We start from the raw sequence: 15,683 nt of genomic DNA on the forward strand, positions 1-15,683 counted from the left end.
TTTACATTTTCACTTACATATTAACTAACACTCTTTACTTTTTCTCTCACAACAGGGGTAGAGCTGGTCTTATGACACCCATTATGTACTATCATTTCCTTGTTATGCGTTATAGCTCCCGTCGCAATCCCTACACCAGAAATGCATTCGCTGAATTGCGTATGACCGCTGAGGCATTGGCTGCTCGTTCTCCAAGCATAGTGGGGAAAGTTGTTCATGGTGCCATTGCATTTATTAGCCGTTTGGCACCACCACCACAACCTGCTCCAGCCCAGCAATAAACAAGAAACAACCAACAAAAAGCAATCCAGAACATACTAAATTTAACACCAAAACAATAAGCCTTTAATGGTTTCTTCAACTTTTCTTTTGTACTACATACATTTTATTGTATTTCTATACAAAAAGAATGAAAGAAGAAAGACGACGACAAAAAAGAAGAAAAAGGAGTTTATGTTTAAATTTCTATTATTAATGTAATTCATGTTGTGTGGTCTTTTTTGTGTTATTTTATACTATTGTATGTTTATTGAATTATTTTAGTCTAAGCTAAATTTATTTCAATTTTTCCCTACCCTACCTCTTGTCCCTTAATCTAACCTCAATGTCGAACAACACACACACCATACACTCCATAGTTAGTTTTATGGATGCCCCTCTTTTCTATATGAAATTATTTATTAATTTTTTCCACTTGAAGGTATATTTAATTTAACTTTTGTTGTAATTTTCTTATTTTTTTTATTGTTGTTTACACAATTTTAAAAGCCAATCCTTTCCTATCATATTGAAGGTATTATTGACATATTATTTTCTATAGCTTTTCTTTTTCTTATTAAAATGTGTTGTGTAATTTAATTCTTAAATAGTATTTCATATTTTTTTTTTTGTAATTCTCCTATAACGAAATTTGAATTTGATTAATTATTTGAAAGATGAATGTGTTTAAAAAGAAGATAGAAATATGAATAAATTATTGACTTTTATTATTAAATAAAACAGAAAAAAGGAGAAAACAAACCACGTCATGGGAACAGTTAAAAAAATGTTTAAAAAATTAAAATGTGCAGTTTTTAATTCATTTTTTGAATTTTAACACTAGGTTGGTCCCAATCCGCTGGATGGGAAAATGAGATGCATCGTTTCGATCCAAATACGAATTGTCTATAAAATATTAGATTTGTTGAAAGCACTATTGTTTTCCTTAATAGATGTATTTTTGTGCTGCGATGAGTACATCGAGTTTGTCAATCACACTGCATTGTGCTCTTCATAGAACGTAAATTTCTCATACGTTTTCTCCCATTCTTCTTTAACATGAAATGGCGGAAAGACAAAACTCAATAATCCGTTTGAATAGGCATCATGATGGTGATAGAGGTTTCCGTTTTTACTGTTGGTTAGCGAAGCCTCTATTCTAGGATATTCTGCATGAAAACTCCGCGATGAATTTCCATTAAACGTGGATTTTTAAAGAATATTTCTCAAGGACCATCCGACTATTAAACTTGGATTTTTCAAGAATATTTTCAAGGGCCATCCGACCATTAAACGTGGATTTTTTAAAGATGATGTATTTATCAATTACTATCCGACCATTAAAAGTGGTTTTTTTAGAGAATATATTTTAAGGGGCCATCCGACCATTAAAACTGGAATATTTTGTAGAATAATTTTGGCAACCCTATGCCTTCAAGAACAGCTGTTTATTGCATCGTGTAAACACAAGTTAACAACCACATACATCAGACAAGAACAAAGACGACCGCAAACGGCTAAAAATGTCTGAAGATAGTTTTGAAAGTGTACCGGATGATTTTGCCGACTTTGATGCAACTCTATCGCTAACAACTCCCCTCGAGGATTATGCTAAATTAATGCAAGAAAAAATGATGACCGATCTTTATGTTCCGGATGAGATGAGAGAAGAAATATGGAATAAAATTGATGCTTCAGCTCGGGAGGCCGTTTGGAAGTTATTATTTAATGCATATTCCAATGAAGCGGAAACAAAGGACAAAGAAAGGTTAGCGGGATTATTGTTGGAGGAGCATAAGAAAAATGCTGTCTATTATTCGCCCAGTGAGTATAACGAGTGGGTCGTAAAATTACGTGATGAACTATTGAAATGTGAAATGATGGAATTTTGGCGTAATGTTGTTGTTGCCAAAGAATTGGGGCCAGCATGGGCGCGAGATTCGGATTTATATGATGATCTTACAGATCCAGAACCGGCTGCTTATTACAATTTTGGTGGATGCAAAGCGGCCTGGTTGGAAGATGTTGAAAATGGGCATTAAGACGAGGGTAGAATTAAAGAAACGTTTTTGTTGTGAATAAACGATTCTAAAAAAACAGAACTTTTTTGAAGCTGCATGATGTCATATTCCCCGAAATTAAATGGACATAGGGTGATACTAGTAAGCAAATTGAAAAATGTATAATTTTACGAAACACCCTGTTCATTTCTTGTCATCTGTTGTGACAAATAGATGGCAGAACAAAAAGATTTTAAGCCATGAAAGGCGTTCTTACCCCCTGTTCGTTCGTATACATTCGTAATAATTTGGGCATACATAGCTCAGCACCTATTTCTTTGTAGACACGTTCTATATAAAGTCAAGAATTCCTCATTCAAAAATCCGCGTTCCACATTTGCGCTAAGTCGAGTAAATAGATATACAAAATTTGAAAATTCGTGTGAAAACAATTAATTTTTTACAAAAACAGGGGGCTAACACCATAGTTCCCCACTACAGCATTTTCGTAAAATTACTTTAGTATGGAACCCGATCTAAGTCCCGGTCCACCCTAAGAGTAATTTCACTGAAATTTTGACATGAAAGTAAAAGAAAATGTAAAATAAAACGGTCTAAAGCGCCCCATACACTATCAAATTTTGATGTCAACATTTGTAGTAGTATGTCGTCACCATAAATGCCGGAAGACGTAACCGACAAGAAAATGGAAATACGTTTTTTGGTGGAATCAGATACATAAAGCTAAAATACATGTTCTGGCAAAATTTCAAGCATCTATATTTAAAAATCACGATCCTATACAAGAAATGCCAAAAGACGTAACAACATACTGTAATTTTCATAAAACACAAAAGGCGTAACCCTCACTATTTTAAAATGAAACATCAGTAGTGTTCAATGTATTCTTTGATTTTTCCAGAAAATATTATGCTAAAAGTAGAGTTTATTGCGCTGATTACGAAAATGTATAATTTTCATGTGGAGCGGATCCGCTTATCCGGTTATTTGACCCGAAAGTCCAGATTCAAAAACCGGGTTAGACCTGGTTCTACTGAACCGATTACTACAAAATGAATTTCGTATGAAAGCTTATGGAAATACCTATCACATGGTGGCTCCCTTTAACAGTTTTGGCTCTCAATCGGCTTATTTCTCCATATGTTTAATTTGACTCTAAGTTGAAGATATCTCAAAAATGGTGGCTACTTTCAAAAATCACAAACACCATTCTTGTAGTTAATTTTTAAATCAACAACTTTTAGTTTAGATGGTTTTCAATATGTCTTACAGAAAAAAATCCATAATTGAAACAATTGAAGAGGATGACAGAACCCCTGTGCCCTGATTTAGATAAACATCTAAAACGGCATATATGGAAAACGATATCTTAAACGGCCAAAAGGAAGTGGTTGTTGGGAAGGCAATGCAAGACAAATGAAGCCCGGATGTACATCATCATTTTGTAAAGGCAGGTCGCTTCGAAATTGCTCATTTTTCCAAGAGAAAGAACGTACGTAACGTGAATATTGAGACGTTTATACGAAAACTTGTACATATATGGTCAAAATTCACGTCGTTCCAATACAAAGAAATTTTCTGTATTGGTTTACTTAGACAAAAAGACAGGAGTTCCTACTGTCAATAAACTGCGAATTGGCTTATGATCCTAGTGGTATAATCTGTTTTAAAACTGATATCAAAAACGACTACCAGATTCTACCATAGAGAAGTTCCGCAAATTTTGAAGCGGTGCATCCTCCATCCTACTTTTTTGACAAAATTCCTTATGAGAATTAAAAGTTTAATTTAAATTATTACAGATCACTTAATTTATATTAACTACATTTTGTCGATAAAGTTCGCTTAGCCGCGTAGGCCAATAAACTAATTCTAATTTAATTATAATTTTTCATTTATACTACTTTCTTCAAATGTATACTCAATAAACTGTGGATTACGTCGTTTGGCATTTCAGAAAAATACCCTACCAAAAGACGTAACCCACACAGCTTCTAACATTCTGGAAAAAATTTTAATTTTTTTCCAAAAATATATTTCTTCTCTGTCTTAAAACACGATACTAAAAATTTTCGATATTTTATAACACCGTTTTCATTTTATAACGTTTTTTGCTTCTCCTGTAAAGTTTTATTTTTGTGGGTTACGTCTTCCGGCATTTATGGTGACGATGTGTAAATTTTTCAAAATATGAGAATGTGTGTGTGAATTTTATGGATTGAGGAAAATCAAAATAGTTTTGATTTTCAAAATGAAACCCAGTCAATCCGATGAATATGGTTTATTTTCAAATTGTCAAAAAGCAATTCTGGTAAAAAAGAACATTGTGTTTGTGAAGAAATAAAAAAAAATTAAGTTCATTAATTTTTAGAGAAAAATATGAAGATTTCGATTGCAGACTGAAGGCTGATTGAATGCTTTGCTATACACTTATCAAGCACACACGTACGTAAGGGGTTCATCGGCTTGGCAATCAAATTTGATAGTCTATGCCATGCATAATTTTATAAAATTGCTTCAATGAATTTACTTTACCCTGCGTTTACAAATGACAGAACAGTTGACTTCATGTATTGATTGTCAAAATCCCACAACTTGCCTGTGTGACGTAGGCGTCCCGACAACTGCAAAAACAGTTATAACATTTTGAATGAAAATCATCGATTTCTTCTTGTTTTCCGTTCACATGTTTTGTTTTTGTTCATGTTCTTTTGTTTTCAACACATTTCAATTATTATCTAACTTATTTTTACAAAAATGCCAAAAATTTGTCTTCCCTACTGTCTGTGAAAAAATGATGAACAGCTGTGAGACAAACGACAAATTTATGTATTGGTTAGTAAATCAGAGTTGTATTTGAAGACAAACTGTCTAGTGTAAACGCCTAGTTAGTGTGGACCGGGACCTAGAGTAAAATCATGGGTGCCGTGACATAACTCCCAACGGACATAACTCCCAAAACGATTTTGGGAGCGGACATAAGTCCCAATGGGAGTTATGTCCGTTTTTTAAATTTAAGTGATTTTTATTTAAATACAATTTTTATTTCAAATCTATAAGAAAAAAGTTAAAAATTAATTTTTCATTTCATAAAATAATTTATAATAATATATAATAATTTAGAATTGATTTAATTTTTAAGAAAATTGAGTACAAAATAAGTACCCAGCGAAAAGTTTGCCTCCAAAGAGGCAGTTAAATGATATGTACAAGTGATTTGGAAGTGCATCAAATTATGCATTTTCACTCATGATCCCAGCAAAATGTTCGATGCCAAGGATGCTATTCAAGAATGGGTGCAAGTGAAATGGAATGTCATTTTTTCAGCATCTTCACTCATTCTTTTTACAAGAGCGTGACCCCCAAAAGATGCAATTCATTTTCAGATCCTAAGCATGTCATCTTTACTAACTCGATGGAATGGCATCTTCAACAATTCTTTGGAATGGCATCTATACCAATCCTTTGGCATGCCATCTTAACCAATTCCCAAGAATAGCACTTTCACTAATCTTTGGCATGTCATTTTCACCAACCCTGTGGCATGTAATTTTCACGTCTTGCTCGGAAAATGGAAAATGCTGTATTGAAAAATGATTTTATTTTTTTTTTTTATTTTATTAATTCAAAGGAGTTAATGAAATAACTATAATTTATTTATCATCATAAAGTTTACATCTATATTTGCAGTTTGTTCTCGTTGTTGTAACAGTAGTTAATATGTTTGTATTCTCATTTTTATGCCTAATCTGACTCTTGGTCTATCAGTCGTAAGAATGTGGCTATTTCGCTATTTATATGGTTTGTAACCACAAAGCTGCAAACTTTAGTTTCTTAGCAGGATTGGTAGGGCAATTGAAAAGGAGCAGTGTGTCGTGGGGGCCTGTGCTGTATGCTGGGCAGATGTTTTCCACGGTGTCATCAGTACTTGCCCTATAGGAATTTTGACGGCTGCACCATCCCGAGCGTATTGACCCAAAACTACTCTGGTTTGTCCTGACAGCTGGCGCTTCTCAGCTGCGATAGATGGTGGATGTTCTCCAAGGACCGCATTCACACGATAACTGTTTACTGCATCTGCGACTGCATTCGTGTGAATGCTACTTAAACCTGGTTGAAAGGCTTGTTGATCGAGGTTCTCTCTTGTAACGTTAGACTTCTCTTATAGTTATTTATGAAGACCCCCTTGCTGCCTGGGCCTGTGGTCTGAATTCTGCTATCATCGACCATGACATTCAACTCTATTGTTCCCAACTCGGCCGCCCATGTAGTGAACAGAGAGCCGTAGATTTATTGGCTGGTATTTGCATATACCTCGCGTGGAAAAAATGGTAAGATCAGACAAAAAGTACCTCAGTCTTTCACAAATGTCGTCAATGAAGGCACCTGACGCCAAGATAGTACAATCATTCGCATACGTTATGTTCTCAATGCCGTCTGCAGCGTTTGGAATTCAGAAGAGGTTTTCTTCACTCTACGGGTCTTGGACTTCTTGATCCTAAATTCTACGTACTACTGTCATCCACACTTAAAATTTATTATCCAACGTTTCAAACTTGGACAGTGCGTAGTCTGCTCGATGACATCAAACAACGAGGGTGCTTGACAATATCAAAGGGCTTTGCTAAATCAAGTGTCACTATCACTGTTCTATCGCACAGCTTGCTCTGAGTGAGTCTTCGGCTAATATGGAGATGGCCTTCAGCGCAGTTGGTGTGCTGCTTATGGATCCTATGCTATTGATCGGCAACTGGAAAGTTATTTCTGATGGTGGAAGAACTAGAGCCACAAGGGTCCTTGCTACGGGCGACAAAATCGGCCTGTAAGATTCACCTTTGCTGACATCCTTTTCGGGCTTCAGTAGCTGACCTATTTTCCAGACTTCGGGAACGATGTGTTTGACAAGCGACAGGTTGTAAATTTAAGTGAGAAACTTGACTTCCGGCTGTCCCAGCTGTGGCAGTCTAAACACCGCCGCTGCACCGCAACAGAGTTTACTTCGTCCACTCTCAGCCACTGATTTTGTTTCATCTTACAAAAGCTTTTCTATTATCTTCTCATCACCAGTTCAGATTTCGACATGGACTCCAACAGCACTCCTTTAAGAATTTCTAGTTCGTGAACCTACATTTAACTTGTAATTTTATAACAAAATTTTTGGAAATGTATACTCTTTTGTTTTGATGTCGCTACATGTAGGGATGTATAAATCGACTTGTTTTTTTTTGTAGTGATCTGTAAAAATGATTCAAATGCTGATGAAAAGATCGGATCTTTCACGACTTCCTTTGCATGGGTTTAAATGCTAATGAAAAGATCGGATCTTTCACGACTTCATTTGAACCAATGCAAAAGATCCAGTGAAATCATGGCATCTCATGGAACCACTTCCATAAAATTTTGCTGGGGATTTTTACAAGGGAGTGACCCCGGAAAGAGGCGCTCCATTGCACCGCATTCTAACTGACCCTTTGGCATTGCATTTTAACTGAACCTTTGGCACTGCATTTTAACTGACCCTTTGGCACTGCATTTTAACTGACCCTTTGGGGTAGAATAGGAGGCAGTCCAGAGCACGTGTTTTGAATAACAAAATAAAATGCATTTATTATTTGTGTAAAACAAAAATATGAATACCTTTATTGAATTAACACAAATTATGAAAATTCTCTATTGAATTCAATCGCAAACATGTGTGTTTCCTCCGCTCTTCATTTAATCCAATCTTAAGTGCTTTTGCTTCATCTGCTAAATGGGTTTGATATTGTCTTCCCATCACCAGTTAACATTTCGACATGTACTCCAACAGCACTCCATTGGGAAATTTTCTTCTCGTGAGTTACCGGAAAAATGTTCACAAATTAAATATTATTTAGTTTGTATTAACAAATGTTTTGGAAATGTTAACACGATTATCTCTTTTTGGAAATGTTTTCCGCTGCCTGTAGAGCGAATTTTGGGAGTTATGTCCGCAAAGCGCAGCGGACATAACGCCCAAAATCATTTTAGGAGTTATGTCCGGGCACCAAAATCATGAATCATTTTAGTCCCTGGTCATACTAGCGAGTTTCTTGAAACGAATAATAGGAAGAGACAACATCGCAAACACAAAAAACCATGTGCAGCGGTTTCACTAACTCATACCCCTCGCCTATGAACTCGAAGTCGCCATGTTGAAACAGCGCTAGTGTGACCTTCGACTTATGAAAACCAGTGAATTTTAACTTCAAATAAAAACTTATCAGATATACACTTATTTCCACTGAATATCATACATGTAAACGTACTCCCAAGGCCTACATAAGGTCGGCCAATAAGCCCAGCTGATTATTATGTTTGCTGTCAAAAAAGTTATTGTGATTTAAAATACAAAGAAACTAAAATCACAATAATGTAAAATCTATTATGTTTGTTGTCAAATGTTGTTAACAGCACTCTGAATGGCCGACCGTACTCCGATAAATGCTTAAAAACCAATCGGTATACGTTGCAATACAAGTCACCACTCAGCTGTTTGCCTTTTTTGCCAGTTGTCGCACGTTCAAATGCAGGCGCCCGTCATTTAACAACAATCAGCTGTTGCCTGTGTTTATTTTTTCTCCACCCTTAATTTTTCGGCTAGCAATGGAAATGGACCATTCCAACCACAACGAAGACTTTTAATTAAATTAGTGACAATTCTAACGAAAAAAAAAACAAACAACAATAAACACCGAACACAATGAAAACAAGACATAAACGTATTTACAAATATGCCACCATAATAGCCGGTGTTTTCCTTTTGGATTTCTTCGGCGTGTTCACCCACTTCTTTGAATTGGAATATGAAACAAAATTCCACTATCCCATGGATGGAGATGTGGTGAAGTATGCAGAAGCTCGTAAACATAAACAAAGCCATATCGATGATGGTAGTGAAGAAGTGCCAAATCCAATAAATTTATACAATTATACCTTTTTACATCAACGTCAATGTGATGCTGTGGAGGCAAGGACGCCACAGCTGACTTTGTTGATCAAATCAGCATTGGGAAATGTTGAACGACGTGATGCCATACGACGTACCTGGGGTTATGAACAACGATTCTCTGATGTCCATATACGGCGGGTGTTTCTGCTGGGTGCCAGTATGGATTCGAAGCTAATGGATATTGCCGATCATGAGGCTCGTGAATATGGTGATATAGTACAATCAGATTTTATTGATGCCTATTTTAATAATACCATAAAAACGATGATGGGTTTTAAGTGGGTGGTGGAACGTTGCCCGAGAGCCCAGTATTATATGTTTGTCGATGATGATTATTATGTTTCGATGAAAAATGTTTTACGTTTTATAGCCCATCCGGCGTTGTATCCAGAGAATGCCATATCATTGAATAGTATGTGGGAAAAGAAGGCCAGCATGGAACATGAGAAATTGTTTGCTGGTTTTGTTTTCCAATCACGGCCTTTGCGTCATAAATTCAGCAAATGGTTGGTTACCCTTAAAGAGTATCCATTCAATCGTTGGCCGCCCTATGTTACTGCTGGTGCATTTATTTTGTCACGAGCCGCCTTGTTGGATCTCTACTATGTTAGCCAATACACAAAACATTTTCGTTTTGATGACATCTATTTGGGTTTGGTGGCATTAAAGGCGCGCATAAATCTCACCCATTGTGGCAACTTTCATTTTCATCGACCACGTTATAGTGGTCCAGATAGTTATCGTTTTGTTGTGGCCTCTCATGAGTTTGATGATACCGCTGAAATGGAACGTATTTGGAATGAATGTCGATCATCAAATTATGCTTAAAATGGGGTTGTTCAAAAAACATACGGGAGTACATAGCTACTTACAAATTATTCCAAAGGTTGAATATACATACAATTTATTAAGAGAATAAAATACAGTTAAAAATATTTAACATATCACAAGAAGATTAATTAATTTTGTTTTACTTTTCTAGGTTGGGAAGATTTTATTAAAAAAAAAAAAAAAAAAAAAAACTGATGTACTGGCGAGAGCGGAGGAACGTCTTTTTTCCTCGCCAACATTTTGACACTTTCCTTCAACAAGCCAATAGTTCATAACGTGGGAATCAGCACACATTATTCCCTTTCTAGTGTCTGACAAATTGATTAAGCAGTGAGACTAATCTCCCTCGAATAAGGTGAAAAAAGGGTGCTTCCATAAACCTTTTCTTAAAGAAGAGGTGCTTCTATAGACCCTTTCTGAATGAAAGGGTGCTTCTATAGCCCCTTTCTGAAAGAAAGGGTGCTTCTAAAGACTGTTTCTGAAAGAAAGGATGCTTCTATAGACCGTTCCTGAAAGAAAGGTTGCTTCTATAGACCTTTCTGAAAGTAAGGGTGCTAATGTAGAAGCTTCTATAGACCCTTTCTGAAAGTAAGGGTGCTACTATAGAAGCTTCTATAGACCCTTTCTGAAAGTAAGGGTGCTACTATAGAAGCTTAAATAGACCCTTTCTGAAAGTAAGGGTGCTACTATAGAAGCTTCTATAGGTCCTTTCAGAAAGATTGGTTGCTTCTATAGACCCTTTCTGAAAGAGAAGGTGCTTCTATAGAACCTTTCTGAAAGAGAAGGTGCTTCTATAGAACCTTTCTGAAAGAGAAGGTGCTTCTATAGAACCTTTCTGAAAGGAAGGGTGCTTCTATAGACCCTTTCTGAATGAAAGAATGCTTCTTTAGACCGTTCCTGAAAGAAAGGGTGCTTCAATAGCCCCTTTTTGAAAGTAAGGGCGCTACTATAGAAGCTTCTATAGACCCTTTCTGAAAGTAAGGTTGCTTGGCTGCTTTAAAAACATTCATGGAAACGAAAAACTTTTTGTTCTGCCATCTATATGTCACAACAGATGAAATTCACAGGGTGTTTCGTGAGATTATGCATTGTTCAATTTTGATACATGAATCACCCTATGTCCTTCAAAAAGTTATCAGTTATCTTTTAGAATCTTTTCATTTATAATTGTTTTTCTTTGTGTGTTCGTTTACTCAGAATTTGTACAAATGTTTACTGGATGTTGTTCCTCTACTCTACAGTACAATGTAAAAGACATTAGTCGTTTACAAGAAGTTACTGGACTTGTACAAATTTACCTTTGGCCCTTTTCTTTCCCTTTTTAATGCCCATTTTCAACATCTTCCAACCACGCCGCTCTACATCCACCATAATTATAATAAGCAGCCGGATCTGGATCCGTAAGATCATCATATAAGTCTGGCACCCAGCCGAAACACCCGCAGTGTATGGACATCAGAGAATCGTTGTTCATAACCCCAGGTACGTCGTATGGCATCATGTCGTTCAACATTTCCCAATGCTGATTTGATCAACAAAGTCAGCTGTGGCGTCTTAGCCTCCACAGCATCACATTGGCGTTGATGTAAAAAGGTATAATTGTATAAATTTATTGGATTTGGCACTTCTTCACTACCATCATCGATATGGCTTTGCTTATGTTTACGAGCTTCTGCATACTTCACCACATCTCCATCCATGGGATAGTGGAATTTTGTTTCATATTCCAATTCAAAGAAGTGGGTGAAAAGGAAAACACCGGCTATTATGGTGGCATATTTGTAAATACGTTTATGTCTTGTTTTCATTGTTTTCATTGTGTTCGGTATTTATTGTTGTTTGTTTTTTTTTATACCCTCCACCATAGGATGGGGGTATATTAAGTTTGTCATTCCGTTTGTAACTACTCGAAATAATCATTGTAGACCCCACAAACTATATATATTCTTGATCAGCTTGCAATTCTACATCGATATAGCCATGTCCGTCCGTCTGTGGAAATCACTCTAGCGTTCTTATAGCCCCCATACAAAATGACGCGTCGTCGTTTTAAGGAATTTTTAAGATATTTGTCCCATTTTACCACCGAATTGGTTGTAACTTTGTATTTTGTGTCTCCAGAGGCCAAAAAACATTCCTACCAAAGTTGGTCTATATAGGTCCACGTTTTGGTATAGCCCCCATATAACGCCCCATATAAAGTACGCGTCATTTTAATATATTTTGAATGTATTAGTCCCATTTGACAACAGAGTCGGTTGTAACTTTGTATTTCCAGAGGCTAAGAAACATTTCTACCATAAAATGTTTATATAGGCCCACGTTTTGATATAGCCCCCATAGGACGATATCTCCCGATTTTCGGTATTTTGAAGGTTTTGCCCTCATTATCACAACGAGATGGCTGAAATTTCGTATTTAGTCTTCGTTTGGGGTATAAAACTTTTCTCCAGAAATTTGAAGGTATAGGTCCACGACATCACATATTTTGAAGGTTGTGGCCACATTAATCCACCGAAATGGCTGAAAATTGTGGTGGAGGTTCGGCCTGACCGACCTTAACGCTTTTCCTACTTGTTTTTCGTTAAAATTGTCACTAATTTAATTAAAAGTCTTCGTTGTGGTTGGAATGGTCCATTGCTAGCCGAAAAATTAAAGCTAAAAACAGATACAACGTTTGATTAAAGTTTTGCGTTGGGCGTCGAGAAAAAAACAACAACAACAGGACGACGACGATACCAAAGTCCAGCGTTTATCTGTTTGTCGGCATATATTTCAAATGAATTTGATTTTTTCGGCATCATGCCCAACAGTGTAAAAACGGCCAAAACGACACAAAACTTTAATCAAACGTTGTATCTGTTTTCAGCTTAAGGGTGGAGAAAAAATAAACACAGGCAACAGCTGATTGTTGTTAAATGACGGCGCCTGCATTTGAACGTGCGACAACTGACAAAAAAGGCAAACAGCTGAGTGTCGACTTGTATTGCAACGTATACCGTTCGGCAGTTAAATCCTGGCAAGAAAAATGGGATGCAAGCATATACGGCAGGCGATTTTATTCGTTTTCTCCTAAAGTCAGCTGTCTTCCTTGGTTCCGAAACGTTAAAATGCCCCGAAGAGTCGCAACAACAATTATTAGGCTTAGATTCGGCCACAATCAGATGAAGCAACATCTCCATAAAATTAATATAACCAGCTCGGACAGATGTGATTGTGGTGAAGTCCAAACTATGGACCACATCACCTTTAATTGCCCAGATATTGACCCCATTACTAGACGTTCCTTATTGCAAAACCTGCAGAAACTACGCATTTATCAACCAACAATCGACAAAATTCTAAAATCTAATAACATTAGGGCATACTTTGCCTTAGTAAAATATTATAACGAAGCAGACATTAAAATTTAAAGCATAATCAAAATTAAACGGAAATTTAAAAGAATATTATACCAATGAAAAATTAAAATTCTACAAAAATCCCAAGATGCAGCAAAATTTAAAAAATACAACAATCAAAACTACATGGAAAATTAAAACACAATTATACCCATGGAAAACACAAGAAACCTAAGAAAATCCCAAGAAATATATTTATACCCGTGAAAGTGGCAACATAGACTTAGTGTCTCATGTCACTTTAAAATTCCACCCCAAACATGGTGGAATTGACATATGAAAACATATGTCGAAGAAGAAGAAGAAGCAACGTATACCGATTGGTTTTAAGCATTTATCAGAGTACGTTTCCATTTATGAAATTCAGTGGAAATAAGTGTATATCTGGGGCTGGATTCTTGTTCTATGAACATTTGAAATGAAAAATATTTTCTTTATAATCTTTTTCATTTGACAGTTTTGTCCTTTATAAAAGTTTTCATTTCACATTTTCATAGAAACAAAAAATAAAATTCACACTAGCGCTGTTTCAACATGGCGAAGGTCACACTAGCGCTGTTTCAACATGGCGAGTTCGAGTTCATAGGCGAGGGGTATGAGTTAGTGAAACCGCTGCACATGGTTTTTTGTGTTTGCGATGTTGACTCTTCCTATTATTCGTTTCAAGAAACTCGCTAGTGTGACCAGAGACTAACATGATTCATGATTTTACTTTATGTCCCGGGCCACACTAAAGTAAATGGTCTGTTTCTTAACTTTTGAAAGTGGTAAAACCGGCAAAAGTAGTATAAGTTGTAATCTGCACTCATATAAATTGTATGGTGCCTGAAGTAAAGGAACGCTTTTCGAGTAAAAAGTTGTAAAACTTGAAGATTCCTGCACGTAAAGGAACATAGCTAAATTCATTGAAGCAATTTTGTAAAATTAGACCGTTTTGTTTTACATTTTCTTTTACTTTTATGTCAAAATTTCAGTGAAATTAATCTTAGGGTGGACTGGGACTTAGATCGAGTTCCATACTAAAGCCCCCTGTTTTTGTAAAAAATTATTGTTTTCACACGAATTGTCAAATTTTGTATATCTATTTACTCGCCTTAGCGCATATGTGGAACGCGGATTTTTGAATGAGGAATTCTTGACTTTATATAGAAAGTGTCTACGAAGAACTAGGGCTGAGCTATGGATGCCCAAATTATTACGAATATAGACGAACGAAAAAAACGAACGTAAGAACGCCTTTCATAGCTTAAAATCTTTTTGTTCTGCCATCTATATGTCACAACAGATGACAAGAAATTAACAGGGTGCTTGGTGAAATTAAACATTTTTCAATTTGCTTACTTGTATCGCCCTATGCCCATTTAATTTCGGGGAATATGACATCATGCACCTTAAAAAAGTTCTCTTATTTTAGCATCTTTTTATTCACAACAACTTTTCTTTATATCTACCCTTGTCTTAATGCCCATTTTCAACATCTTTCAACCACGCCGCTTTGCATCCACCAAAATTGTAATAAGCAGCCGGTTCTGCATCTGTAAGATCATCATATAAATCTGAATCTCGCGCCCATGCTGGTCCCAATTCTTTGGCAACAACAACATTACGCCAAAATTCCAACATTTCACATTTCAATAGCTCATCACGTAATTTTACCACCCACTCGTTATACTCACTGGGCGAATAATAGACAGCATTTTTCTTATGCACCTCCAACAATAGTCCCGCTAATCTTTCTTTGTCCTTGGTTTCCGCTTCATTGGAATATGCATTAAATAATAACTTCCAAACGGCCTCGCGAGCTGAAGCATCAATTTTATTCCATATTTCTTCTCTCATCTCATCCGGAACATAAAGATCGGTCATCATTTTTTCTTGCATTAATTTACGATAATCTTCGAGGGGAGTTGTTAGCGATAGAGTTGCATCAAAGTCGGCAAAGTTATCCGGTACACTTTCAAAACTATCTTCAGACATTTTTACCGTTTGCGGTCGTCTTTGTTCTTGTCTGATGTATGTGGTTGTTAACTTGTGTTTACACGATGCAATAAACAGCTGTTCTTGAAGGCATAGGGTTGCCAAAAATATTCTACAAGAAAAATCCACTTTTAATGGTCGGATGGTCCCTGATAAATATTCTCTAAAAAATCCACGTTAATGGTCGGATAGTAATTGAAAAATATTTTTTAAAAAATCCACGTT

The 15,683-nt window shown here is 36.2% G+C and overlaps 4 protein-coding genes across 5 annotated transcripts in view; 3 read left to right on the forward strand and 1 right to left on the reverse strand.

Moving 5' to 3' along the window:
* Positions 1-1,063, forward strand: part of Kr-h2 (transmembrane protein 33-containing Krueppel homolog 2) — a 36,259-nt gene extending 35,196 nt beyond the window's left edge. For both annotated transcript variants that reach the window (XM_073967573.1, XM_073967572.1), the window contains exon 4: positions 56-1,063. In XM_073967573.1, the coding sequence (XP_073823674.1) occupies positions 56-281 (226 nt within the window). In that variant the 3' untranslated portion in view covers positions 282-1,063. The remainder of the gene's footprint in view (positions 1-55) is intronic.
* Positions 1,064-1,781: 718 nt separating this feature from the next.
* LOC141392216 (uncharacterized) lies at positions 1,782-2,300 on the forward strand. The gene has a single exon (XM_073965170.1). It carries the CDS (start codon positions 1,782-1,784, stop codon positions 2,298-2,300), a length of 519 nt encoding a protein of 172 aa, XP_073821271.1.
* Positions 2,301-8,841: 6,541 nt separating this feature from the next.
* Positions 8,842-10,170, forward strand: brn (beta-1,3-galactosyltransferase brn). The gene has a single exon (XM_073965600.1). It carries the CDS (start codon positions 9,001-9,003, stop codon positions 10,075-10,077), a length of 1,077 nt encoding a protein of 358 aa, XP_073821701.1. The 5' UTR covers positions 8,842-9,000; the 3' UTR covers positions 10,078-10,170.
* Positions 10,171-14,939: 4,769 nt separating this feature from the next.
* Positions 14,940-15,458, reverse strand: LOC141392217 (uncharacterized). Its single transcript, XM_073965171.1, has one exon. It carries the CDS (start codon positions 15,456-15,458, stop codon positions 14,940-14,942), a length of 519 nt encoding a protein of 172 aa, XP_073821272.1.
* Between the last annotated feature and the right edge of the window lie 225 nt (positions 15,459-15,683).

This window comes from Musca autumnalis, unplaced genomic scaffold (assembly GCF_047663935.1).
Source record: "Musca autumnalis isolate F117 unplaced genomic scaffold, ASM4766393v1 scaffold_2, whole genome shotgun sequence".
NCBI classification, from domain to species: Eukaryota; Metazoa; Arthropoda; class Insecta; order Diptera; family Muscidae; genus Musca; species Musca autumnalis.

Bases quoted from the DNA above. Each gene is read 5' to 3' on its own strand.
- LOC141392216 (XM_073965170.1), top strand. From the start codon at position 1,782: ATGTCTGAAGATAGTTTTGAAAGTGTACCGGATGATTTTGCCGACTTT.
- brn (XM_073965600.1), top strand. From the start codon at position 9,001: ATGAAAACAAGACATAAACGTATTTACAAATATGCCACCATAATAGCC.
- LOC141392217 (XM_073965171.1), bottom strand. From the start codon at position 15,458: ATGTCTGAAGATAGTTTTGAAAGTGTACCGGATAACTTTGCCGACTTT.